The sequence below is a fragment of the Nylanderia fulva genome, unplaced genomic scaffold (genome assembly GCF_048542155.1).
Source record: "Nylanderia fulva isolate GAGA-0341 unplaced genomic scaffold, ASM4854215v1 Scaffold55, whole genome shotgun sequence".
Taxonomy (NCBI): Eukaryota; Metazoa; Arthropoda; class Insecta; order Hymenoptera; family Formicidae; genus Nylanderia; species Nylanderia fulva.
Window position 1 is genome coordinate 298779 of NW_028190643.1, and position 27260 is coordinate 326038.

A 27260-nucleotide genomic window follows, 5' to 3' on the forward strand; every position below is an offset into this window, starting at 1 on the left:
ATTTTATGTCATATTACAAAGAATAATTTTTTTCTCGTCAGAGATAATCTAACATACTCATACATACTTCATCGCATATTAAGTGGCAGATGTGATTTATAAAGATAAATTGAATAAATTCAAATAGTACTCCAACACATCCAAGGCAAATCAGACTTATTTCATCGAATATGTATACAACGTTAAAAAGTCGTGTTACCATGTTGAATAACATGATTAGGATCTAACAGAGCAATTGCGGACTATAATAAGAATTAAAATGCTTTGTTGCATCGGTCAAAAAGCTATGCAACTGATGAAGATTCGAGATCGTCAAATGATTTACATTTGTCACAGGTTCATCGGAATCCCCTTTATCAGCCATTCCTACATAAAGATTTAATAAATTAGTAAAATGATATTTTTACAAAAATTATGTTACAATAAAACTGATCATTATGAATCAACGGGAACATTTTCATTTCATTTTTTCTTCTCGTCCCTTATTTATGTAAATGTTTCTGTTATATTTAACTCACCAAATGTATATATTGATATAATTTGCCCTGAACAGAGAATATAAATTATCGTTTTTAAAATAATATTTAATTTATTAATTTACTTTCAATTCTATGAATTTTGTAAGATAAAAAACGAAATTAAAAAAAAAATAATTTGGCTTATCGTAAATCAATAAAATTGAAAAACTAAAAATTTAAAGAGATGAATAAATTTATCATGTCTATATATATACATGTATATATATACAATATATATATATATATATATATATATATTGTATAACATTATAATATATTAAAAAATTTTTACATAATAATATTGATAAAAGTTTTGATTGTATAAAAATATTAAAAGTGTTTTCCGCTATTTTTCTTTTAGAAAATTACAATTTAACTTTCATTAATCGATCATTTTAAATCGTGAAATTTTGATTTTAAATAAAAAAAATAGCAAAACTTAATTTGAACAAAAACTATTTTTATAAACAACGTATCCACAATATAAAGTAATTCTAATTATTATAAATAACGATTCAAAAAAATTTATTTAAGCACGAAATACCAGTTTTGATGTTCTCGCATATTTTCAGTAGAATATAAATCGGATCGACAGACAGACGTGCTGAACAGAGCTTTATAGCGAATATTGCTTGAAATTCGTCACTCTTTATCATTTTCATCAAAGGTGAGGAATTATTGGAATATTTTACTTTAAATATATAACCGATGTTGTGCAAAGATCATACTCTGCGATGAATATATAGAAATTTTTTCGATTTGTAAATTAATTGGTATACAGGACGCTTCATAATTTAAATTATATAATGCAATTTGTGAATGAAAAATGAATGGAACATTTTTTAATTATATTTTTCTGCGAAGATTAAGAAAAGGAAAAATAAAATAATAATTATTTAAAAATTTTAACACACATACACATACACATGCGCAGACACACATACTATAAACGTACCCAGGCAAACAGAATTATAAATACAAGGCAGGGAAGACACACGAATACAGAGAGACATACGTAAAGGTAAACGTACACAACACGATACAAAAAGTCTCTATAGCAGTTTCGATGTTCTCGCATATTTTTAGTAGAATATAAATCGGATCGACAGACAGACGTGCTGAACAGAGCTTTATAACGAATATTACGTTTAAATTTCTTCGAATTCGTCACTCTTTATCATTTTGCATCCTATTACTTAGTGCAATTGAAGCCAGAAAAGATCAACAATATAAATAGTGAGTTCAGTTAGAATCATACTTATTTAATTAATATTATTGAAAATGAAAAATATATATATGTGTATAGTTTAAGTCTGTTAAATATCTCGAATTTCTTTTTATAATTTTTCATTATTTACATACACAAACATTTCTATATACATATTATACATACTAATATATATATATACAAAGACAATTTTTTCCCTTAGAATTTAACTTGAAATTTATGGTAATCGTGGGACAATGTGGTATTGGAAGAATTAATTATATAAGAATCTGATTAATATTTACCGTAAAAAAAAATCTTAATATCGACCACAATAAGATATATAAATTTAATTTTACATAATTATATAATAAAACTTCGAAAATGTTTAATATATATTAAAATATTCTGATTCTCTCACTCTCTCTTGAAGTGTTTTCGAAAGTAGAATAAATTCCAGAAGAAGTGATAAACATATAAAATATTTTATATAAATATTAAGGATACAGCATAATATTTTTAATTTAGCTTTATCGTGACGACGAGTTTTAAAAACGAGAACAGGGTAATGAAAAGTAAAAGTGCAAAATGTAATTATTATAATTATGAAAATTGATTATTTTATTGGTACGTATAAATCATATCTATGATTTCTCTCTCATATAACAAATTCATCATAATTTTTACGATGCAGTATAGTAATTAATATTCGGCTTATTATCAAATATAATAAAATTTGTAGTGAATTTTGTGGACAAATGTAATGAAAAATTCTCTCTACGTATGTGATATGTCCTTAAATCGTCTATGTATATAAATGTAGATTATAAACATATTTTTGTCACCTCCAAAATGTTATTATTGTGAACAAATAATGAAAAATATTTAAAAAATTTCAGACATTAAGCAGATTACTGTGTACATGTGTTATTTTCGAAACGTACATCTATTCGCGATCTTTTTCTTTTGTTTAGTTAGAATCACATCTCTCGCGTGACTGGAAACACATCCCTTCGTGGCACACAATCGGTGATAGTAAGAGGAGTATTATATCGACGATGGCAGCAAGAAATGAGGACTGGATAATGAGATTCTTTACAATAAGAAGTAACTTTGCACAATGTCGTTTATGTGTCCATAGAAGTCAATCATTTGGACGCTTACATCACATCTTAGATCACATACGTGAAGTACATAATTCTAACTGGATACAATTTACGAAAGTAAATATCCCCTGGAATTATTTGATTTGGCGTTACAGCTACATAAATGATGATGGCAAGATAGAATGTAAGTTATGTGATGCAACGTTTACTTTCTATATAAGTAGGTTGGTGGAAATGAAACGACATTTCATAAGAACCCATATCTTATCCCACAATAGAAATATTGAAAATTGGATAGGACAACATTATAGCTGCGTAACTCAATATAACGACTGTGGTAATATAAAAGTGAGATCATGCATTCAACGCAATTGTAATTATTCACACTGTGACAGTATCATGTCGTATTCAGATTTATTTGGGCATTTGGTTTTTGGCCATAAGTTAATTCCTCCACGATCAATAAGATTGGGAAGAAGACGTATAGGAAAAATCTTATAATAGGAGCATATTTTTGTAATTGAGATAAAATATTTTTTTTATATTTTTTCCATTATTCGCATTTTTATGAACAATGAGCACATTATATTCAAATGTTAGCACTCTTGGTATAAATATTCGAATCAGCTATATTGCATTCATTTGTATTTCAAAAGCACAATAAGTGTTAAATTAAATATTTTACTTTCCTTTTATTTCTTCTTAATTATTTGCCAGTGTTTACTGTTATTTAACAAACAATAAATAAAATTATACAGATGATCATTTATAAATGATATTTTGGCTTCATTTTATCATTACATGAACAATAAAAATATGTATTATCTATATGTGCATCTTAGATGAAAAAGAGTGTTATCTTCACTAAATTATATTTAAATTTAAAATGATGATGTTTGGATAATTTCTCGGTAAAAATTTTTTATACATAATTATAAAATATTAATAATTGCAGAGTATATAATTATACATATAATCATAAAATTATATGTAAAATATGTTCATTTTTATACATAATTATATAAATTTATATATAAATTGTAAGGGTTCATATGTAATTATATCAAATTATACATGAAACATACATATTTATATATATAAAGAAATATTTATTATTTATTATATATATATATATATATATAAATTTATATAATTATATATAAAAAGCACTATTTAATTATCTATGAACATATTTCATATATAATTTTGCGTTTATATGTATATAATTTTATATATTTCTATATAATTTTATATTGTTACATATTAAAAAATTTTTCCCGAGTTGATTTAGAATTATAGCACATAAAAATATTGAATTAGTAGAACTTAATCAAAAACGATAAAAATTATAACTGTGAATAATTTTTTAATAAACATAAGTATGAATATATTTTTGTATTCCTTTTATAATTTACAGTTATTTATTGTTCTATAACTGTGTTTACATAAGCGATCTTAAAAATAATAGCTGTAAGTTATCTAGATGCCATGTAATTTTATCTTTTATTTTAATAATTTTTATCACAAAAATCTCTTTATCTTATCTAAGATAAACTTACATATTTTTATCTTATCTTTATCTAGCTAATTTTTAAATTTTATAAACACAACAATGATTACTGCAAGCATTTTTATTCTTATACTTAAATATGTCATCAACATTCGATTTACAATGCAAATATCATCGCCAATTTGAAAATACATATTTTTATATATATAAGTATTAGGGTCTCTTTTGGATTTGAAAAACATTTAGATATGTATTCTCGAGTTCTCTCGAATATATGTATATATAAATCTAAATATAATATATGTATATGTAAAATAAGATGAAGTTTAATAGTAACAACTAGAATTTGTCCAATATTAAACAACGCACACAATTAAAGAGAGAAACTTTCTAATATTAATTATTCTGAATTTTTATTGATTTAATTTTGCACGTAAAGAGTAACAAGTCGTTAAATGAAAGAACACAGGTTTCGTAAGAATATAATAAAATAAAGAATTCATATTTTTGATTTTATCTTTATAATATATGGCGGAAATTATTTTACTTTATTTTAATTATATCTTATTATGTTAAATTAACTGCGAATCTTATATTTTTTAATTAAGCATCATATATACATTATTAAATGCTTTTATCTAGATGTTCATAATTTTTTAATGTATTTTATGTGAAACATTTAATATGTATATAATCTATAATTATATATTCTACAGATCCATTATTTTTATATATACACATATATTATATCTTTTATATCTTGTATAAAGAGTATAATAATATATTCATTTATATGTATAAATATATAATATATATATATAAAGTAAAATAATTTTATAATTGTATCAAATTATCTGTAAACGCATATATTACGTAACTATGCAGAACTGCACTGGATGAAAATTTGTTAACTTAACTAAACTTTTTAAATAAACTTACTATTATTTTAATTGAACATATATTAGTATTTAACTCAAATATATTTTGTCAGATTGGATATGTTAAATTTAATTTAAATATTATTTTATATGTTCAATTAACAAAATATATAGCTAAAAGGCGCAGTCAAGTTTACAAATTTTCTTTCGCAATGTGTCTCAAATTATCTGTAAACTTTAAAGATATTGTGAATTATATCACTCTTCAATATATCCGTTCGTAGTATAACATTTACAATTAAATTTTAAAATATATGATTGAATGTGTGTAACTCATCACTCTTTTAAAACTATGAGTTTCTTTTGTGTAAAAGCTTTAAACAAAGCATCTCAAATAAACATAAATGTAGGTATTTTTAATTGCAAATATTTTTATGTAATACTTTTTAAAAAACATGCTTTTTTCACAAAAATCAGTTATCTTTAAACAAATGATATTTGCGAATTAAATTTCTAGATCAAATAAATTTCTAATCAGAAATCAATTATAATTTTTGAAATAATTATAGAGATAAAAAATAAATATATGTGTTTCGATTGCAGACACTGCTTTAATATTTACATAAAACATTTTATACAGTCTTTTTTTATAATGTAATTTATTTTGATACATGTACTCACGTAATTTAAACGATCTATCTACAATATAAACTACTTCTAATTATTATAATTAGCGATTCAAAAAAATATATTCAAGCACAAATTTTAATAAAAATCCATTTTTTAGAAAAAGTGCTCCTTTATTATATCTTTCTTGAAAGTTTCATTCTAGTTAGATGTTACCTTAATTTTATAATACAGCGTTTCGAATATGAAGTAAAATTTTACAATTTCCATCGAGAATGTAATTTGTGATTTGTGACACAACTTTATACATCTTTACTACAAGTAATATATGGTAAGTCATATTAAAAAGCCGAGGAAAATCCAAGCAAGAAAATAATTAATATATAATTGTCAACTTTTTTGTTTTATCTTACCTTAAAATATTAAACATATTCATATAGAATTGTATTAAATAATAAATAGTTTGTATGCATATTTATTAATACATATAATAGAATAAAAATATGAACTTTAATAATGTTAGGTAATTATTATAGATATATAATATTGATGAGATGCATAAATTTATTATATGCATCTCATTTTTGAAGGGAGAATTCTTTGCAATTAAAATTAATATATAAAATTTAAACGCGTGTATTATCAAATATAGTTAATTATATGTTTAGTCAAATTAAATATTTAATTTTTTTTTAATAAAATTCTATCTAATAATATCAAGAAAAGTTCTTTACCAAAAATATTTATTATAAATGAAACTTGTGGAGAAATTGATTGATTTGATTAAATTCAACAAAGAGATATATAACTTTTAATATACAAATTCAATACTTATAACAATAAAAAGTGATCCATTAAACTATAATTAAATTATTTTGAATACATTTTTCGACTTTAGTTATAAATATGCAATAAAATATGATTTCCGTTTTAAAAATTCTAAAAATTATTTGTGTATTTTTCTTATAAATACTTTATTTTCAAAATATTTGTCTTTCCGGGAACTTTAGTCACATCCTGTAATTAATATAATTCTATTAAAATTTAAATGTTTAAAATTTATGCACTAATTCACATATGTTTTTGGGATTATTTATTTCTCTCATTGGTCCATTTAAAGTTGTCTTCCAAGTTTAATGAATAGATGAAGCTAATATCACATACATCAGTATAACGCCAAATGCCTATATAATAAATAAATAAATATATATTATACAACCGTCAAAAAGTTTAAAACCAAAAAATTTATAAATTTAATTTATTATTTCTACCCAAAAATAATGCAAACTATTTTTACTTTTATGGTGTCATAACATTTTTATATTATTATATTATTAAAAATAAAAATTAGTTGTGTGTAGGCAGAATCATAAGCAAATAGAAATAATTTGATGTAAATAATTTAATAATACCTTTTTAAAAAAAGATAAAAAAAAGATGCTAAGTCCGCGTAATGTCCCTGTAAAAACCTATCCTACAAAAATTAATAATATAAAAAAATTATTCTAAGTAACAATAAAAACTTTGAAATATTTTTATTTTATTTAATTAATCAAAAAGGTTATATAAAATAATTTTTTAATTTCCTACATTCTACAAAAAATAATATTAAAAGTTTGCAATAATTAAAAAAATTAAAGATAAAAAAAATAAAAATTTTTAAATTTTAAAAAATATATAGAAATTAAAAATTAAAAAAGATTAAAAAACTAAAAATTTTTTTTAAATTAAAAAATTAAAAAACTTAGCACTGCTAAACTTTAATTAAAGGACATTCAAGCAAAAAAATACATTAATTTTAACATATTGTTTGTTTAATTACGCAGTGCTAAGTTTTTTAATTTTTTAATTTTTATATATTTTTTATTTTTTTAATTTTTATTTTTTTTATTGATATATAAAAGAAAATAAAGCAATTATTGTTATTCAATTATTTTTTAATCAGTTTCTAAATTTAATTTTTTTATCTTCGTAAAATATTAAAATTTTTGGACAATTAAAAATCATTTTTTAATTACATTTGATTGAGTCTTTAAATAGTCAAGATTTGATTTTTAGTTTTTCGCAAAAATCGACAAAAAACACTGATATTTATTAATAGCCCTAATATGTATATAAATTTAGTAATCAATAAATTATAGAAAAATATGATTTACCGAAAATGCAAGACGGTTATCTAAATTAAACAAACCACAGATTCTAATTCGTAAAGGATAGACTTGAAGACGTACTCCCAATTCGATCACTTCCTATACAAACAGGAAACATATGTAGTAAGAACATATATTTATAACATTTATTTATAACATTTATTTATAATATTTATTTAGTTAAAAGATTAAAATTAAAAGTACATTCTCTCAAAATTATTAAATAAATAAAAATTATTAAAAATTTATGTGAAACATATATATATAATTCTATTCTATTTTCTTAAATTTTATATAGCAATAAAACTACAATATAAATTAAAACTACTTTAATATCATTGCTATCATATAATATATTGGATCAAATATAAATGAATATCTCTACTTAATATAGCAGTAATATGATCTTTCATCCTATGTTTTTCAAAGATAAAGTCAGTTAAAATTTAATTTTAAATAGAAGAGAAAAGAGATGCATTATATAAAATAGCTTATCTTGTATAATATTTATTCGATTACTTACAGCCGAGTTGATGTGTTTGAATGCGCGATTTTTTGTTAAAAATATTATCCCGGCCAACGCGTTTGCCTAAAATAAATTTATAATTAAAAGCAAAATTAATGAAAAGTAAAGAAAAAGAAAAAAATAATTTTATGTAATTTTAGAAAAGTCATTTCTCTATATATGCATATAGCTCGTTAAAGAAAACATAAAATACTCATACCTCATCGCATGTTAAATTACAGATGCGACTTATAAAGATAACTTGAAGTGACAAATAGATTAATATAATACATGAGATGCAAATCAGCACTGTATTCTTCGTTTCATATAAAATGTCGAAGATATACGTTATAATATCCAGTAACATGAATGCGAGCCAACAGAGCAACTGCGGACCATAATAAGAGGTAAAATGATTTGTTGCATCGGTCAAACAGCTGTGCAATCGCTGAAGATTCGAGATCGTAAAACGATTAGCATTTATAGATACGCTGGTACCAATGTCGGTGGTCACTCCTATATAAAAAATTTAACAGACTACATTAAAATTATATATTATTATAATTAGATATTATTATTATATTATTATATTACGAAAATAATACTTTGATTAGCTCTTTGTGATTCAGTAAAACATTTTACCACCTTTACTTTTTCAATTTTTTGAAAATTGTTTATACTAATTGTCGAAAAAAATTGATTGTATTGAAAATATTGAAACAAACGTTATTTATTAAAAAAAAAAGCATTTTATTTTGCTTAATCAGTCATTTTAAGTTTTCTATTTATTTAAAAATAAATAAATACATATTTATGTTTATTAATAAAAATTTATTTATTTACAATTAATTGCACAATTAATTTCACAAATAATTAGAAAACTATATGTAGTTCGAATTATCATTGTCATCAATTTTTAATTTTGAATTTATTTTTATTTTTTATTTTAAAATTAATTCAGCCTTAATTAAATTTGTCAATTAAATTATATACCGGACAATTTGCAACACGATCCATTGAGGCGACGAAATCTGCGATACAACGCGTCGTATATGAAGCAAAATTTCGCGATCTCCATCGAGAACGTAATTCGCATTACGATTTGCGCCACGAGCGTGTACAAATTCAATTGGTACAGAGGTATCACGCACGTAATTAGCATATTGGCCGAGATCCAAGCGAGGGAGATCGCTAACATAACGAACCATTGTCTGTAATTCATCATTTGTCCCTCATCGGCAGGATAATTATTAATTACTAAACTGTCGAATTTCCGAGCGACAATCACGGCACGTTCGAACTCCTTATGTCGCAAACACGACAGTAATATCGTCACGATCACGTAGAGGCACCGATTGTACCGATTTATCCGCTGGAGGGCGCAGCCTATCGTCGCGTTGCTGTCGCCACAATTTTTGCCGAAGCCCAAAACGTAATACGCCGCGACGCTGTATAAACCGCACATAATTAACGAATGGATCAACAACAGGCAAAAATTTATGCGGGATCGTTCGTCGATCGTGTGCGGATGACATCCGGAAAGTCGCGACGTTTTCAGCAACCACCGACAATTTTCCAACATGGTTTCGCGAGAACTGCGTGTATTTTTCTGTGCTGTAAAAAATAGAAAAAAAGGAAAGAGCTAAATTAAACCTCGGGATCGACGAAGCAATAATAACGATGATTTATTTTTATCTTACGGGGGATCTCTCTTTTACAGATCATAAATCCAAGCAAATAAAAAGGGAGAGACGATAAAATTTTTTTCCTTCGCTTTTAGAATATTAATATAAATGTTCGTTTAGATTATTAATGTATATATAAGCATAATATGTCTATTATATGTCGTAATGTACATTTGTAACGATCAGATAACGTGAGAACGCACGCAATTGATCGATCCTAATAAAAGTTTATAATAGATCTTGCAGAATGATTATTATTTTTATCATTGTTATATCGCCACATCGCCATTATGTCGGTAATAATATTTTCTCTCTCTATTTTTCTATTTTATCACAATCTTATTATCTTTGATTTAAACTCATACTCTGTAAAATAAATTCACTTTTGATGTTGTCACTGGCATATGCGCGATTTTTTCTTTTTTATTCTTTTTTATTCCTGAAATGTTAAATATATTTCACGTAAACTAATTTAATATATTCAAACAATTTGTTTTTATATGTATTTGTTAATACATTAAATAAAAATAAATTTTAATCTCGTTAAATCGTTATTAAAAAAGGTGATAAATCGATAGGTTTTATATTATTTTTAAGAGAATTGAGATATTTAAAAAAAATTTTAAGGGAAGTGAGAATTTGATATGTTCAATTGAGTAATTTATTTTAATTTTTTAAATAAATTAAAATATTTGAATTGTTAAAATTCTCGATTTTAAAAAGTTTTCTAGCAAAAATTGAGTGCAAATAGAACGTAGAGTTTGCTACACAAATTTAACACTTATAATTAAGCAGATTTATTAATGTAAGAAGGAAATTATTTTTAAAAATAATTATTAACATGCTTATGGAAAAAAATAATTATTTTTTGTGAATCTTTATAATATAATAAATTTTTTCTGCTTTCGTTTTTACAATAACGAAACGAATTTTCTTGTTAATCTTATTATTTTTACGTAATTTCGATTACTTTTATTGTAAATAAATTGTAATAATAAAATATTAAATTAATAATAAATGTTTTATTTAATTAATTAATTCTTTTTTTATTTAATTAATTGATAAATAAAACATTTCTCTCTTATTTTGAAACATAAAATCTATTCAAACAGATTTTCCAAAGTATCTGCTATACATTTTTATCAGAAAGAAATACATGTTGCTTACTGGACAATCATGCTGTAAAGAAAACAAAAAATTTCACAGGCATGTAATGCAAACAAAAACTAATTTATATTTAAATATTCTTTACACTTTATGCCAAGATACAATCGTTTGTTATATCGATAAAATATTGTATTTATGGAGGAAAATAAATTGCTTAATGTTTAAATATAACACATCCTTCTCTAAATAATTATATAAATTTTTTCGATATAACTCAATTGACCAGATTTAAAAGACTATTTCGAATTTAGCACATATAGTAACGCATTCTCTACACAATTCTAAATTAGTGTTATACGATAGATAAAATAAGATATCACCTTTGGTCCCGTTGATAGAAATAACTTACAATTAATCGCGAAAATTAGACATATTAATATTTCGCAAATTAAATCGCTATTAGTACTTATATCGATATCTGATTCGCGATTAATTTTGGTATTATTCTATTTTTCATAAGTATACATTTCAATAAAGCTAAAAATCAAACAGTTCTACTTTGAATTAAAGGTAATTAATCTAACTTTCGCCTTCTCTCTTTATGTTAATTAATGAGCAATCGTGTTGATGACTATTCAAGTAAATAAAACAAGTGTTTTCCGTCCTCTTTTACGATCAAGTAAACATCGCGAACATTCTTTTAATACTATATACATCTTCTATCGTCTCGCAACAAAGTTTTGGTTGTTATAGCTTTCTATTATATCGTATTTACATGTGCTTAACGTGGAACCGCAATCGGATTTTAGTTCCATTTATTATAGTTATTTCTATTGAAAGTATAGCTGGAAAAAATATACTTGATAAAGTATAATTCGATCAATTTGCAATATCAATTATTAATATTGTGAGGACATATTTTTCAGTTTTCTTTCCTCGTTAAATGATGCAACATAAACTCCTTTTCTCTATAAGATTTATATAAATATATATATATATATATATATATATATATATGTAGTGTGTATGTATGTGTATTAAATATTAGAGTATGTGTGTAAACATGTTTCGGAAAATATTTTATTTATATATATATGACTTTTAGCTGCAATAAATCAGCGCTTAATATATACTAAAATGCCATTTAAATATTTTTTTCTTTTATATTAATCCCAAAATACTCAAAAAAATGAAATTATAATAATTATTATAATAAATTATTAACACTGGAGTTACAGACAAACTATTTTTGTCTTATTTTCAAACTCTCGAACTGATATTGATTTACCTTTGTATTGCAAAATTGTAAATTCTATTAGAACTATTACAAAATTTTTAGTAATAACAGTTTTTCTACAATCTAAGTAAAAAATATTGCAAAAATATGCATATTATTTTAGTAATTTTAGAGATTTAACAATCAGCATTTTTAATGTAAATATTAATGACATATAACATATATCATCATGTGTAAAAAGATTAAGCAATTATATACAGAGATGAAAAAAATAATAAATTATCAAATCTTTTAGGATTCTGCATTCTAAAAGATTTGGAAAAGCGAACCTTTAATAGTATTTTAGGATTAAATAGAAATCAAAATTATTTTCACATATTTTTTCTAAACAAAAAATAGTTTTCACATTTAATGATCTGAAAACAAATAATATAAATTTATATCTAATAAAAAAACACTCTTACAAATCTCGGAATGTTTTCAAACAGATTTCTTCTCTGTAAATTGCTCTATAATGTTTAGCTATATCAATATCTCTCTGCAATCTGAAACAGAAAACAGTTATTTTTCATGATTATTTGATATCCAGTTAATACTATTTGTTGCTAAATATTTTCTCTTCTAATATCTTCTAATTCTCCTTAAGGCTCCTGGATTCTCGCCGCGACCATATCAGATTGTGACGTCAGATTTTGCCATTTTACAGCTATTGATTAATTATAAAGTAATTATATTAATTAATTATTTTATTTTGAAATGGCTGGCATCTAAGAATTTTTAGTGTGTATGTATTAATGTAAATTTTACATCAGTGTACTTACATTTTTTAACTTTTCACGTCTGAAGTTCCTGATGGACTCCAACAGCGTATCCCTAGAATCCAACTGAACCGATTTGGGTCTTGGGTTGGTATTTTTCAGCGTCACTCCCGTTATCACCGTCCTGGTTGGAAGCTTAGGAGGTGGCACGCCCTCACTCGTCAACAATTCTTTACGATTGATTTGATTATTATTCATTTTAGGGTTGATAATAGGTATCTTGAATCCCTTCACGACGGGCATCGGCGGATTGATCTTCACAGCGTTGCTGAAATTACATCTGAGGGATGTTGGCTCGCTTTGCGGCCTGAAGCCTTGACTCGTCTCATTTATACCCACGATGGATGTGTACCTCCTCGCTTGCGAACTCTCCTGAAGATCCTGCGTCCAAGAATGCCGTTTGAAGGAAAGCTCGTCTTGACTGGATGCCTTCGCGAACTTGGCGTGGCCATTTTGCTTACTGACATTCGGTTTCCCTATTCTCACCTCCACCTCGGCGAGTTGCGTATCGTAGTTCGCCGAGTGTCTATTGATGTTAACGCGTTTGGGTTTCTGCTTGAAATTCATGTGCTGGCCGAATGTATTTGACAGTTCCTTGACGTTTCTCGAGGCGTCGTTTTCGTCCTCGCCGTACTTCGGCGTCTCGACAAAGGTCTTCTTCAGCTCGACTCCCATCACGAAGGGTCGATCTTTGCTCTTCGACGAATCGAACACGTTAACTCGATTCGACGTCGGCGCCTTGAAACCGGAAGCTGTTGTGTGCGCGATTAGCTTCCTCGTGAGTTCTCGCTCGGCCGGATTATTCTTATTCGTCGAAGCATGGATTTTGTCTTTGTGATTGGCGATGTTATTCTTATTGACGTCGCTGGCATAGTTCGCGGTATCCTTCTCGTTTCTCGCGTCGGTAATACTGACGATGGATTTGCTGTCGTTTGTATTACTTCTTCCTAGTTTGTAATCGGTGTCCGTTTTGATTTGAACATTGATGCTGGGTCTCTCCGACCAACTGCCCAGACTGATCGCAGGTGGACCAGTATAAACGTAGCGTTTCATATTTTTCTCCTTCGACGATGGTTTATATTCCGGTTCTGAATCTTGTGATTCGGTGAATTCAGGTTCGTATCTGTTGGAAAATAATTTTATTATAAAATATTTGCAACACAGTGTTTATAGTTATTTCTTATTTATAATCAATACTAAAAAATATAATCATAAGATGATTAATAATATAGGACAATAATTAGCATTAAAATCATAAATAATGTTTCGATTTCTTCAAGATATTTTTTGTTGTGTGTATAATTTTTTGATTTATAAAAAAAATTTTCTTTAGCAGAAATAATAAATTTTCATAGATTTTTTTGTATTTTATAAATATATAAAACTGGAATAAATGTATAAATTTTTATTGATCCAATGAGAAAATTCAGAATTGTAACTTGTATGTTTAAAAAAAACTTGACATTTGCAAAATTACTAATTTAATAATTAAAAATCATAAAACTTCCACTTGAAATAGTTGTTTATGATATTTGGTTTTTCTTTTTTATAAAAAATAATACTCACTTCTTTTCATTTAATATTGCGCTACTGCGTTCTTTGGATATATTTTCCTCCGCTTGTTGAGCATTTTTCAACTGCGGTAAAATACTTTTCAGCACCTAAAAGTTTAAATATTTTTTTAAATAATACGTTGACAAAGTTCAAATATTATATCATTAATTTCAGCATCAAAATCATATTGGCATTAATTTTCGAATGTATATTTAATATATATAGAAAGTTTTTAACTATTAATTATTAAATTTAATTATTACACATATATAAGCTAAATATTATATAGTAGAAACATTTTTTTAATAGATTAAATCACTAGCAACAATTATTATTAATTAATATTATATATATAAATATTTATAAATTAATATTAATATTTATAATACAATAGAAGATAATAAAATAATAAAAATAATTAATAATTTCTGCAATATGCTGTATTTTTTTTTAGAATCTATTTGAAATTCTTAAAATAATAAAATAAAATATACAACTTCCTAACGCTTTAACTCATAATTACCTGCAATGATTGTAATTGCTTCTCCTTGCTGGGCTCCTTCTGTTGCTTCAATATATTATCTCTCCATTGCGAGAACTTCTCGGTGCCTTGTAACACGTCGACATTCAGGTCCGCGATGCTCGTAGATTTTTTCACAGCTGTAATCTTCGGTTCTTCAACTTCCTTGTCGATCTTCTGCTGCGTCTTTTCCGTTTGATACTTGGCGTTGCTGGATATCGATATATAACTCTTGGATCGCTGGATGTTAACCTTTTCATTAGCTTCATTATTATTGAGAGACTCCAATCTGTGGGGTAACTCACTCTTTGGTTCCGTTTTACATTCAACATTTGGACACTCCTCGGACTTCGCCTTCTTCTTCTTCGTCGCATCCTTCTTCCCATAATTCTCCGCGCTGTTCCTCGGCAGGGTGGCAAACACTTTGACAAACCTGTTGTCCGAGTTGGACTCTTCCAACTCTTCGTAAATGTCCAGGCTATTCTGTTTGGTATAAGTGGTGATCATAAAGTTGGACAAAGTGTTGTCCTTCGGTGCGGATAAACTGTCCACCCTTCGATCGAAATCCTTGTTGACAGTTTGCGCCAAAGCACCGGTCTCTATTTTGCTCTCCAGTTCCGTGATAATTTCCTTCCGCAGATCCGGATTAGTTGGATTGGGAGTTTTGTGAGAAACAATGGACGATGTTTGGGTTTCCTGATCGAAGTTCGGCCCAGAACCGTTCAATAAATTCTTAGCATCGCCACTATCTGTAACATCCGGTTCCGCCGACTCCGCAATTGGGTTCACTATTTCGGGTTCCTTGAAGGCGCTCACCGATCCCAGAGTAATCGTGTCGTAATCGTCGTCCAGGGTAGGCGAAGACGAATCGCGAAAGGCACTTGGCGGAGTCGGAAGCTGATACTTCCAGTCGCTGATTGACTCCAAGTCCTCGTTCATCGCCGACACGTAATCTGAAGTGTTCTCTTGCGAATTAGCGGTAATGTTTGGCGTGCTGGCGCTCAAAGTGGCTTCTGAAAGATCGAGACACGACTTGTAGACCTCGTTTGACTCGTCCTCGTCCTCGAAGGGTTCTGGTTTAGTTGTGGAATGTTTGAAGTTGATGCTTGCTTGGATGGATGCGGTTGGGTGACTCGTCTTCAGGGGCAACGTTTCTGATTCTAGAGACGATGGGGCTGGTAGCACATTTGATAAGGTGTCCGATACCTTCTGCAGCAGGATATCGGTTGGTGTGGATAAGACGTCTTGGTTAGCTGTTGTAAATATAAAGACAGAATAAAAAGTTAGCCAAATATTGTACTGGTCTTCTCAAAAGTCGTAGTTACGTTCTCATGAAAATTATTTAAAATTTGAAAATTAATTGTGAAACAATACTAAAGAGTCAGAAAAAAGAAGTTGTTATATTTATAATAAAGAATAAAAAATAATAAAACATAAAAAATAAAAAATGGCAATAATTCACAAATAGAAAAGAAAAATTTCAAATTAAGATATCTTAATCGAAATAGAGTAGCATGATCTTTTATGAAGATGATGATTATAACAATCTTATGCAATATTTATAAAGCAAAAAATACTAAGTATGATTAATTGAACCAAGATGAATATGTAATTTACATAAATCGTAGAATTAAAAAATATCAATATGCAGACAATTTCAATAATTCACTTCTTAAAAATATCTCCAAACATTGTGTTAGTTGATATAAATTTATTAATTAAAGAAAATTGTATAGTACATAATGTATGCATATCAGAAGATAAGAGCTCGTAAAAATACTTCGGTTTCATTCTATTATCCAGCTTACACAATAATCTGTCAATTATTTGAACATTATATGATGCTTCTAGACAATCAATGCCATTTTTTTCCTAAACTATAGAACCGGAAGTCTTTAGTGCGCTTATCCGTCGTAAATATTCCTATAAAGATCATCGTATGCACTCTTTTTTTATTTAATCTTGTGTATTTATTTTTTATGCAATTTTTTTTATGTTTCCATGCTTTACAAGATCATATATATATTTTTTTATTAACTGCTAATATAATAATAGTTCAAATATCGTACTAATATCATAATTAATAAATCACATTAAAAAGAAAAAAATTTCCTGGCTCTCAATTGTCCGTTTCCTCTAATTTTTAGAACATTTAAAATAATAGTCTTATTTTAAAAATCTCTCAGAAATAAATTTACAAGATTAATAAATAATAGGATTTAAAATAAATGAAAGAAAATTTATATGCAATTTATATGTGTGTAACTTCTTCTGCCTCATGTATCTTACATAGATTATTATCCTATACATACATTATTATCCTATAAGATGATTACAAGATAAATATTTATAATTTGCATGCGTGCATAAAAGAAGCGCAGTTCTGGAAGAAAGTGGTGAAAGAGGGCCAAAAACACATTGAATGGAATAAAACAAAGATTGAAGAAAGTAACATCGATGCGACAAATTATTACAATAGGAAAAACAAGTATAAAGGTAACAGCAAACGGGAGAATCCCGTTAAGTTTATACATCCGGATACCACACGTTCACACATATTGATAGGATAGGATAACCAGATAACACGAATAATCAGGAGGATTCTAATATTTAATTAGTCAATATAAGCTATTTATTTCAATTTAAAAAATTAAGAAAAATTTTCGGATATATTAATTTATATTAAATATATTTAATATAATTTATATATATTAAATAATTTAATTATGTATATATAATTATTATATAATATATTAAATAATATAACATATACACACACACATATATGTATATATAAATTAATAATATATTAAATAATATAATATTAAATATATTATAATATAATATATTAAATAATTTTAATATAGCCACAGAGACAAGCAAGTTATTTTATTTTTACTAAAGCCGAAAAATCTTTAATTCCTCCTTCAATTCAAATTTTGAATTTGTCAACATTTATTTAGTATTTCTTATTCTATAATTTTTCAACACCTTATATATACACATACATTATATATACATACAATTTTAAAATGATACACGGAACACGAAACTGAGAAAAAGTGAAAATATGTGAAGGATAACAAGATGAGATGCTTAAAATAGAATGTTAGTAATATAACGACATGCACCTGTGAATAATCCATCGTACGATTCTCTCTTATTTACATCCCCATCTCTTGCACGATCATCGCGATATTCTGCGTTAATTTCCTCCTGCTCTTTTTGGGAAGATACCGAGTTTCGAGAGGAGAACTTTAGGTTCAAAGCGTGCGCGATGTCCTCTTGAGGCGAGGTAAGATGTCGCTTCTGCCTCTTCAAGGTATCCACCTCGAAGTCCTCCGACTTGGACTGGCTCCGAATCACCTTTGTCCTTTTAGTAGTCTTCACACCGTTGTTTGATTCCTCGCTTTGATCAATTTGTTTCTGGCATAATTCATGCACATTTTCCACAATGTTATATTTTAAAGCATCATCTTTCCTAATGACATCAAAATGATCGCACTTTGGTATAGTGGAGATGATCGTACATGTATCTTCTTCTTTTTCAAAATTACTCTTCACTTCTGCGTCGCACGTTGCGTCTTTGGGATGAAGATATTTTGCTGTCTCGATACCTTCTTCGATTTTAATTGAGGAAGAAAGTCTTTTCCTCGGCACTCTAAGTGGTCCTTCGCAAGATTGATCATCCAATAGCTTCAGTTGTTCGTTGTTCGTACTTTTGTTCATCAGAGAATCATCGTTCGATACATTCAATTTACCACGTTGATTCTCACTTTCATCACGTGAAGCTATATTTTCAGACTTTATATTGTCATCTTGGTGTAAAGTATTATTCTCCTTTTCCGTAGAAATAAGTAAAGATGATTTCTTCTCTAAAACATTTCTTTCCAACTCTATGGAATCAGAAGATAGCCCATTTTCTTCATTATTCAAATTTAATGATTCATGAATCTCTGAATTATCGACATCTAATCTTTCCTCTTTGCTAAATCCATCTCCGTTCAAAGGTTTAGCTTTGGATTCTGGATCAATGAGGATCGATTCCGTACAGTTAGGATTCTGTAATTCCAAGTTGCTGCTCATTTGGTGACTTGGATTTTGATTTAATTTTAAAGACATGTCATCTTCATCGATTTTTGATGTCTCTTCTTCTTGGATCGCTTTCTGGTCTTCGGTTGAAGGTGCAGAATCAATTTTCGACTTCGAATGCGTCCTTTCTAGCTTAACGTGCGCAATATCATCTTCATTCAGACTGTTTGTACGATCGCGTTTCGTGTTCAAGATTCTTGGCGGTACCAAGGGCGGGACCACTTTACGCTTAGGTGCCTTTGGAGATTCTGAAGCGCTAATCTTACACGTGTTAACCTTTCGAGGCGTGGGAAGGGGTACAGGTTCTCCAACTAGTTTGGATAAAAAAAGAAAAAAAATCACCGTCACCGAAAAATATACAAGCCGGCAAAATATGATACAAACAAGCAAACTGATTAAGGTACAAGAAAAATACATTATCTAGACGAAAATCCCAATGGAGGTGTGCAAAAACTTAAAAGTCTCAGTGCAAAATCGTGTCTGTACAGCGTCGTCCATATATTTTTATGCGGAGACAAAAATATCTGGAATCACTTTACTTTTCTCAAATAAGAAATGTATCATTTATATTTAAAGAGAATAAAAAGTTTTTTCTTAATTTAGTTACTTAATTAACTATTTTAAATTGGAAATTCATTAATTTATAATTTAATCTGTAATTCCAAATTTATATTTAAAGAGAATAAAAAGTTTTTTCTTAATTTAGTTACTTAATTAACTATTTTAAACAAAGTGATAAATATAAGGCCAACTTATCGAGCTGAATATTCGAGATGTTCAGTCAACTACCATTTATTACATGTATAAATTATAAAACTACAGTCATTATATTAAAACTAACGCAAATTACAATCATTCTATAAACGTTTCGACCGCACGCGGTCTTCTTCAGTATAATTATTGAAATATAAATTCTTACAATTCACATAATATCGAAATTTAATTATAGTTATTCAGAATCAAGAGTTTTTGAGTAATTAACGCGTGTTTCAATCCGTCCTGTCCAACAATGTTCGCCTCGATATGATCCCTGATTTTGTTCAGATCTCGGATAGTTTCATCGTTAATATGCGAGAAATTAACCCGTTCCGTAGGCGCTGCGATTTATAAAAAATTACCGATCAACGCATGTCCAAATTATAATATGTATCCCCTACAATTGGTAGTATGCTTACCTATCATCGTTCTTCTTGATAATTTTGCTACTTATTAACAGTTATTAAGGATGACACATAACAAACCAACAATACAGAAAGACCGCTCATTTTAAACTCTACTTGATTGGAGAGCGTGCGTGTTTATATATGATCTAATATCTATGTTTTACTCGTTAATGTCCTATTTGTCCTATTATTATTTCTTGTTCGCTAATATATCCAAAATATCAAAATACGACTCGCTAAGTAACTCAGTATCTTTGTTTAAATTTAGTCCATTTTTTTGTTCCTTGATATGTAGCATCTCAGAAATGAGTCTTTTATAATAATTATTTTCGTTGTCCATGATCTTAACATTGTCCCAATTAAAAGTATGATGTTCATTTATTATGTGTTCAGAAATTACTGAATGTTTCGTTGAGTCCAACCTAATATTATTTTTATGTTCTTTTATTCGCGTCTGCAATTGCCTCTTTGTTTGGCCTACATAAGATGCATTACAATTATTGCAACTGATCTTATAAACCACATTCGAATTGCATGGATGTTTAGTTTTATCTTTCTGCGCTTTAATAATATTATCCAGTTTGTTGAGACATCTATACCCTACCATACAATTTTTATTTTTTACCGAGGAAACAATCATTTCTGAGATCCCATCTATATACGGAATGACAAAGAATTTTTTATTAACCGAGTCATTTCTTATACTTTTTGTTCTTTCTATGTTGGCCTGTCTCTCTATAATGTTCCCCTTAGATATGATGTGTTCTATCCGATGATTAATTTTGTTAAAAATCAGATCAAGAGGGTAACCATTGCTTCTGAGTATATTAATAATTAACTCCAAATTTTTATTAAAAAATAGTGGATGTGATAGCAATAGACATCTGTCTACAAGGTTATATATTATTCCTATTTTGTGGCATAGTGGGTGGTTTGAATAAAATGATAACGTCCTTCCTGAGAAGGTTTCTTTTTGATACCAGTCTATATATATTTTGTTATTAATAATTTTAAGTGATAAATCTAAGAAATTCAAGCTATGGTTAACCTCTTGTTCGACCGTGAATTTAAGTCTTTCATGATAGTTGTTAAAATTATTCACAATCTGAGTCATATTAGTCATAGAGGTGGCCACTATTATGTCATCCACATAACGAAAATAAAACAAACATTCCAAATTCAACGCTTTGAGAACTGTATCCTCAAGATCTTGCATAACCAGGTCTGCAATAATTGGTGATAACGGTGACCCCATAGGGGTCCCAAACGTCTGTTTATAAATTATGTCATCAAATGTAAAATATGTAGAAGTCAATATGAATTTTATACCCCCCAAAAATTCGTTTTTCGGTATTTTAGTATTTATTCCAATGTGATCCCATCTATCGTTAATACCGTCAATCGCAAGATCCAGAGGAACGTTCGTAAACAAAGACACCACATCCAAGGAAAACATCCTATCATTCTCATCAATCTTTTTACCAGACAATATGCTGTACAAATCAAAACTATTATTAATATGACTTTTCGCTTTGGGTAGACTAGTTCGTAAGGTGTTTTGTAAAAACGAAGCCAGCGAGTATAGAGCTGTATCAACCGATGAAACTATGATTCTAACTGGATAGTTTTCCTTATGGATTTTAGGTAATCCATACGCTTTTGGAAGGAGAGAATCACTACAACGTAATTTATAATATTCGTTTTTTGAAATATAATCTTCCTTAAGCCATCTCTTCAACAAATCATTCAAATCGTTCTCTATTTTTTTGCACGGATTTTTTTTAACAATAGTGTAAGTGTTGACATCTTTTAAAACGTTTTCCATTTTGTTAATATAATGAGATCTTTCCATTGCCACCGTAGCATTACCCTTGTCCGCGCGTGTGAATAGAACATTCGGATTGTCTTTACAAAATTTTATTAAATCTTAAATTAAAATTTTGTAAAGACAATCCGAATGTTCTATTCACACGCGCGGACAAGGGTAATGCTACGGTGGCAATGGAAAGATCTCATTATATTAACAAAATGGAAAACGTTTTAAAAGATGTCAACACTTACACTATTGTTAAAAAAAATCCGTGCAAAAAAATAGAGAACGATTCGAATGATTTGTTGAAGAGATGGCTTAAGGAAGATTATATTTCAAAAAACGAATATTATAAATTACGTTGTAGTGATTCTCTCCTTCCAAAAGCGTATGGATTACCTAAAATCCATAAGGAAAACTATCCAGTTAGAATCATAGTTTCATCGGTTGATACAGCTCTATACTCGCTGGCTTCGTTTTTACAAAACACCTTACGAACTAGTCTATCCAAAGCGAAAAGTCATATTAATAATAGTTTTGATTTGTACAGCATATTGTCTGGTAAAAAGATTGATGAGAATGATAGGATGTTTTCCTTGGATGTGGTGTCTTTGTTTACGAACGTTCCTCTGGATCTTGCGATTGACGGTATTAACGATAGATGGGATCACATTGGAATAAATACTAAAATACCGAAAAACGAATTTTTGGGGGGTATAAAATTCATATTGACTTCTACATATTTTACATTTGATGACATAATTTATAAACAGACGTTTGGGACCCCTATGGGGTCACCGTTATCACCAATTATTGCAGACCTGGTTATGCAAGATCTTGAGGATACAGTTCTCAAAGCGTTGAATTTGGAATGTTTGTTTTATTTTCGTTATGTGGATGACATAATAGTGGCCACCTCTATGACTAATATGACTCAGATTGTGAATAATTTTAACAACTATCATGAAAGACTTAAATTCACGGTCGAACAAGAGGTTAACCATAGCTTGAATTTCTTAGATTTATCACTTAAAATTATTAATAACAAAATATATATAGACTGGTATCAAAAAGAAACCTTCTCAGGAAGGACGTTATCATTTTATTCAAACCACCCACTATGCCACAAAATAGGAATAATATATAACCTTGTAGACAGATGTCTATTGCTATCACATCCACTATTTTTTAATAAAAATTTGGAGTTAATTATTAATATACTCAGAAGCAATGGTTACCCTCTTGATCTGATTTTTAACAAAATTAATCATCGGATAGAACACATCATATCTAAGGGGAACATTATAGAGAGACAGGCCAACATAGAAAGAACAAAAAGTATAAGAAATGACTCGGTTAATAAAAAATTCTTTGTCATTCCGTATATAGATGGGATCTCAGAAATGATTGTTTCCTCGGTAAAAAATAAAAATTGTATGGTAGGGTATAGATGTCTCAACAAACTGGATAATATTATTAAAGCGCAGAAAGATAAAACTAAACATCCATGCAATTCGAATGTGGTTTATAAGATCAGTTGCAATAATTGTAATGCATCTTATGTAGGCCAAACAAAGAGGCAATTGCAGACGCGAATAAAAGAACATAAAAATAATATTAGGTTGGACTCAACGAAACATTCAGTAATTTCTGAACACATAATAAATGAACATCATACTTTTAATTGGGACAATGTTAAGATCATGGACAACGAAAATAATTATTATAAAAGACTCATTTCTGAGATGCTACATATCAAGGAACAAAAAAATGGACTAAATTTAAACAAAGATACTGAGTTACTTAGCGAGTCGTATTTTGATATTTTGGATATATTAGCGAACAAGAAATAATAATAGGACAAATAGGACATTAACGAGTAAAACATAGATATTAGATCATATATAAACACGCACGCTCTCCGATCAAGTAGAGTTTAAAATGAGCGGTCTTTCTGTATTGTTGGTTTGTTATGTGTCATCCTTAATAACTGTTAATAAGTAGCAAAATTATCAAGAAGAACGATGATAGGTAAGCATACTACCAATTGTAGGGGATACATATTATAATTTGGACATGCGTTGATCGGTAATTTTTTATAAATCGCAGCGCCTACGGAACGGGTTAATTTCTCGCATATTAACGATGAAACTATCCGAGATCTGAACAAAATCAGGGATCATATCGAGGCGAACATTGTTGGACAGGACGGATTGAAACACGCGTTAATTACTCAAAAACTCTTGATTCTGAATAACTATAATTAAATTTCGATATTATGTGAATTGTAAGAATTTATATTTCAATAATTATACTGAAGAAGACCGCGTGCGGTCGAAACGTTTATAGAATGATTGTAATTTGCGTTAGTTTTAATATAATGACTGTAGTTTTATAATTTATACATGTAATAAATGGTAGTTGACTGAACATCTCGAATATTCAGCTCGATAAGTTGGCCTTATATTTATCACTTTGTTTTCAATATACGAGCGACAATTGTATTAATTTATAACTATTTTAAATTGGAAATTCATTAATTTATAATTTAATCTGTAATTCCAAATTTTTTGATGCATATATAAATATAAAATTTTAAATAAAATTGAAATAAATAAAAAATTGCTTATTGAGAAAGTGCAAATAAATAATATACATATATATAGCATGATTAAAGTGACGAAAAAATAATATTTATTAAATATAATTAATTTTTGAAAATTTTATATTTTAATTTTTTAATATAATCCTTTAATTTAAAGATTAATTGTCAAAAAATTGTTAAAGCAAGATAATGTCTAAAAAAATCTAAAAAATTTATTTCTAATTAATACATTATATTTATTAAGTTCGTCAACTTTAATCTCGAAAACCAAATTCAACTGGATCAAGAAATAAATCCAGTTTTTATTTGATTCTCGACTTATTTGACGGCCAACCAAATAAAAAGGTGCTGGTTGCAAAAGGCTTAAGTTTCTCTCCTCTAATCTGTTCTTGGTATGATTTATAATAGATAGCGAGGATATATAGGCCCTCAATGTCACTGAATATGAAATTTGTAAACGCCATTTAGATGTCTAATAACTTCGTGGAGATCGCAAATATCTACAAAGTCCGAGAAGACAAGTTGCTTTCCGCGTTACAAGATGTTCTACCTTTTTTTAGAAATTTTAAACTTTGTATAACACATGAATATGATCATTAGATATGATAACAAAGTGATAAATATAAGGCCAACTTATCGAGCTGAATATTCGAGATGTTCAGTCAACTACCATTTATTACATGTATAAATTATAAAACTACAGTCATTATATTATATTAAAACTAACGCAAATTAACGCAAATTACAATCATTCTATAAACGTTTCGACCGCACGCGGTCTTCTTCAGTATAATTATTGAAAAATAAATTCTTACAATTCACATGATATCGAAATTTAATTATAGTTATTCAGAATCGAGAGTTTTTGAGCAATTAACGCGTGTTTCAATCCGTCCTGTCCAACAATGTTCGCCTCGATATGATCTCTGATTTTGTTCAGATCTCGGATGATTTCATCGTTAATATGCGAGAAATTAACCCGTACCGTAGGCGCTGCGATTAATAAGAAATTACCGATCAACGTATGTCCAAATTATAATATATATCCCCTACAATTGGTAGTATGCTTACCTATCATCGTTCTTCTTGACAATTTTGCTACTTATTAACAGTTATTAAGGATGACACTTAACAAACAACAATACAGAAAGACAGCTCATTTTAAACTCTACTTGATCGGAGAGCGTGCGTGTTTATATATGATCTAATATCTATGTTTTACTCGTTAATGTCCTATTTGTCCTATTATTATTTATTGTTCGCTAATATATCCAAAATATCAAAATACGACTCGCTAAGTAACTCAGTATCTTTGTTTAAATTTAGTCCATTTTTTTGTTCCTTGATATGTAGCATCTCAGAAATGAGTCTTTTATAATAATTATTTTCGTTGTCCATGATCTTAACATTGTCCCAATTAAAAGTATGATGTTCATTTATTATGTGTTCAGAAATTACTGAATGTTTCGTTGAGTCCAACCTAATATTATTTTTATGTTCTTTTATTCGCGTCTGCAATTGCCTCTTTGTTTGGCCTACATAAGATGCATTACAATTATTGCAACTGATCTTATAAACCACATTCGAATTGCATGGATGTTTAGTTTTATCTTTCTGTGCTTTAATAATATTATCCAGTTTGTTGAGACATCTATACCCTACCATACAATTTTTATTTTTCACCGAGGAAACAATCATTTCTGAGACCCTATCTATATACGGAATGACAAAGAATTTTTTATTAACCGAGTCATTTCTTATACTTTTTGTTCTTTCTATGTTGGCCTGTCTCTCTAAAATGCTCCCCTTAGATATGATGTGTTCTATCCGATGATTAATTTTGTTAAAAATCAGATCAAGAGGGTAACCATTGCTTCTGAGTATATTAATAATTAACTCCAAATTTTTATTAAAAAATAGTGGATGTGATAGCAATAGACATCTGTCTACAAGGTTATATATTATTCCAATTTTGTGGCATAATGGGTGGTTTGAATAAAATGATAACGTCCTTCCTGAGAAGGTTTCTTTTTGATACCAGTCTATATATATTTTGTTATTAATAATTTTAAGTGATAAATCTAAGAAATTCAAGCTATGATTAACCTCTTGTTCGACCGTGAATTTAAGTCTTTCATGATAGTTGTTAAAATTATTCACAATCTGAG

The 27260-nt window shown here is 28.0% G+C and overlaps 2 protein-coding genes and 1 long non-coding RNA gene across 6 annotated transcripts in view; 1 reads left to right on the top strand and 2 right to left on the bottom strand.

Moving 5' to 3' along the window:
* Nucleotides 1-7884: 7884 nt before the first annotated feature.
* On the bottom strand, nt 7885-10689 carry LOC114934755 (uncharacterized). Its single transcript, XM_029307471.2, has 4 exons — nt 9495-10689; nt 8722-9017; nt 8520-8585; nt 7885-8095 (listed from the first exon to the last, which is right to left on the bottom strand). The coding sequence occupies exons 1-4, from the start codon at nt 10081-10083 to the stop codon at nt 7982-7984; spliced, it is 1065 nt and encodes a 354-aa protein (XP_029163304.2). The 5' UTR covers nt 10084-10689; the 3' UTR covers nt 7885-7981.
* A 708-nt stretch (nt 10690-11397) lies between these two features.
* Nucleotides 11398-27260, bottom strand: part of LOC114934785 (uncharacterized) — a 49563-nt gene continuing 33700 nt past the window's right edge. For 2 of the 4 annotated variants that reach the window (XM_029307517.2, XM_085487457.1), the window contains exons 8-11: nt 15426-16675; nt 14915-15009; nt 13352-14471; nt 11398-13075 (exon numbers count right to left, since the gene is read on the bottom strand). In XM_029307517.2, coding sequence (XP_029163350.2) covers nt 13058-13075; nt 13352-14471; nt 14915-15009; nt 15426-16675 — 2483 coding nt within the window. In that variant the 3' untranslated portion in view covers nt 11398-13057. The other 2 variants (XM_085487458.1, XM_085487456.1) reach the window with 2 other exon arrangements.
* On the top strand, nt 23001-24710 carry LOC146721098 (uncharacterized). Its single transcript, XR_014925800.1, has 2 exons — nt 23001-24518; nt 24597-24710. It is a non-coding gene; the product is annotated as an uncharacterized LOC146721098 (long non-coding RNA).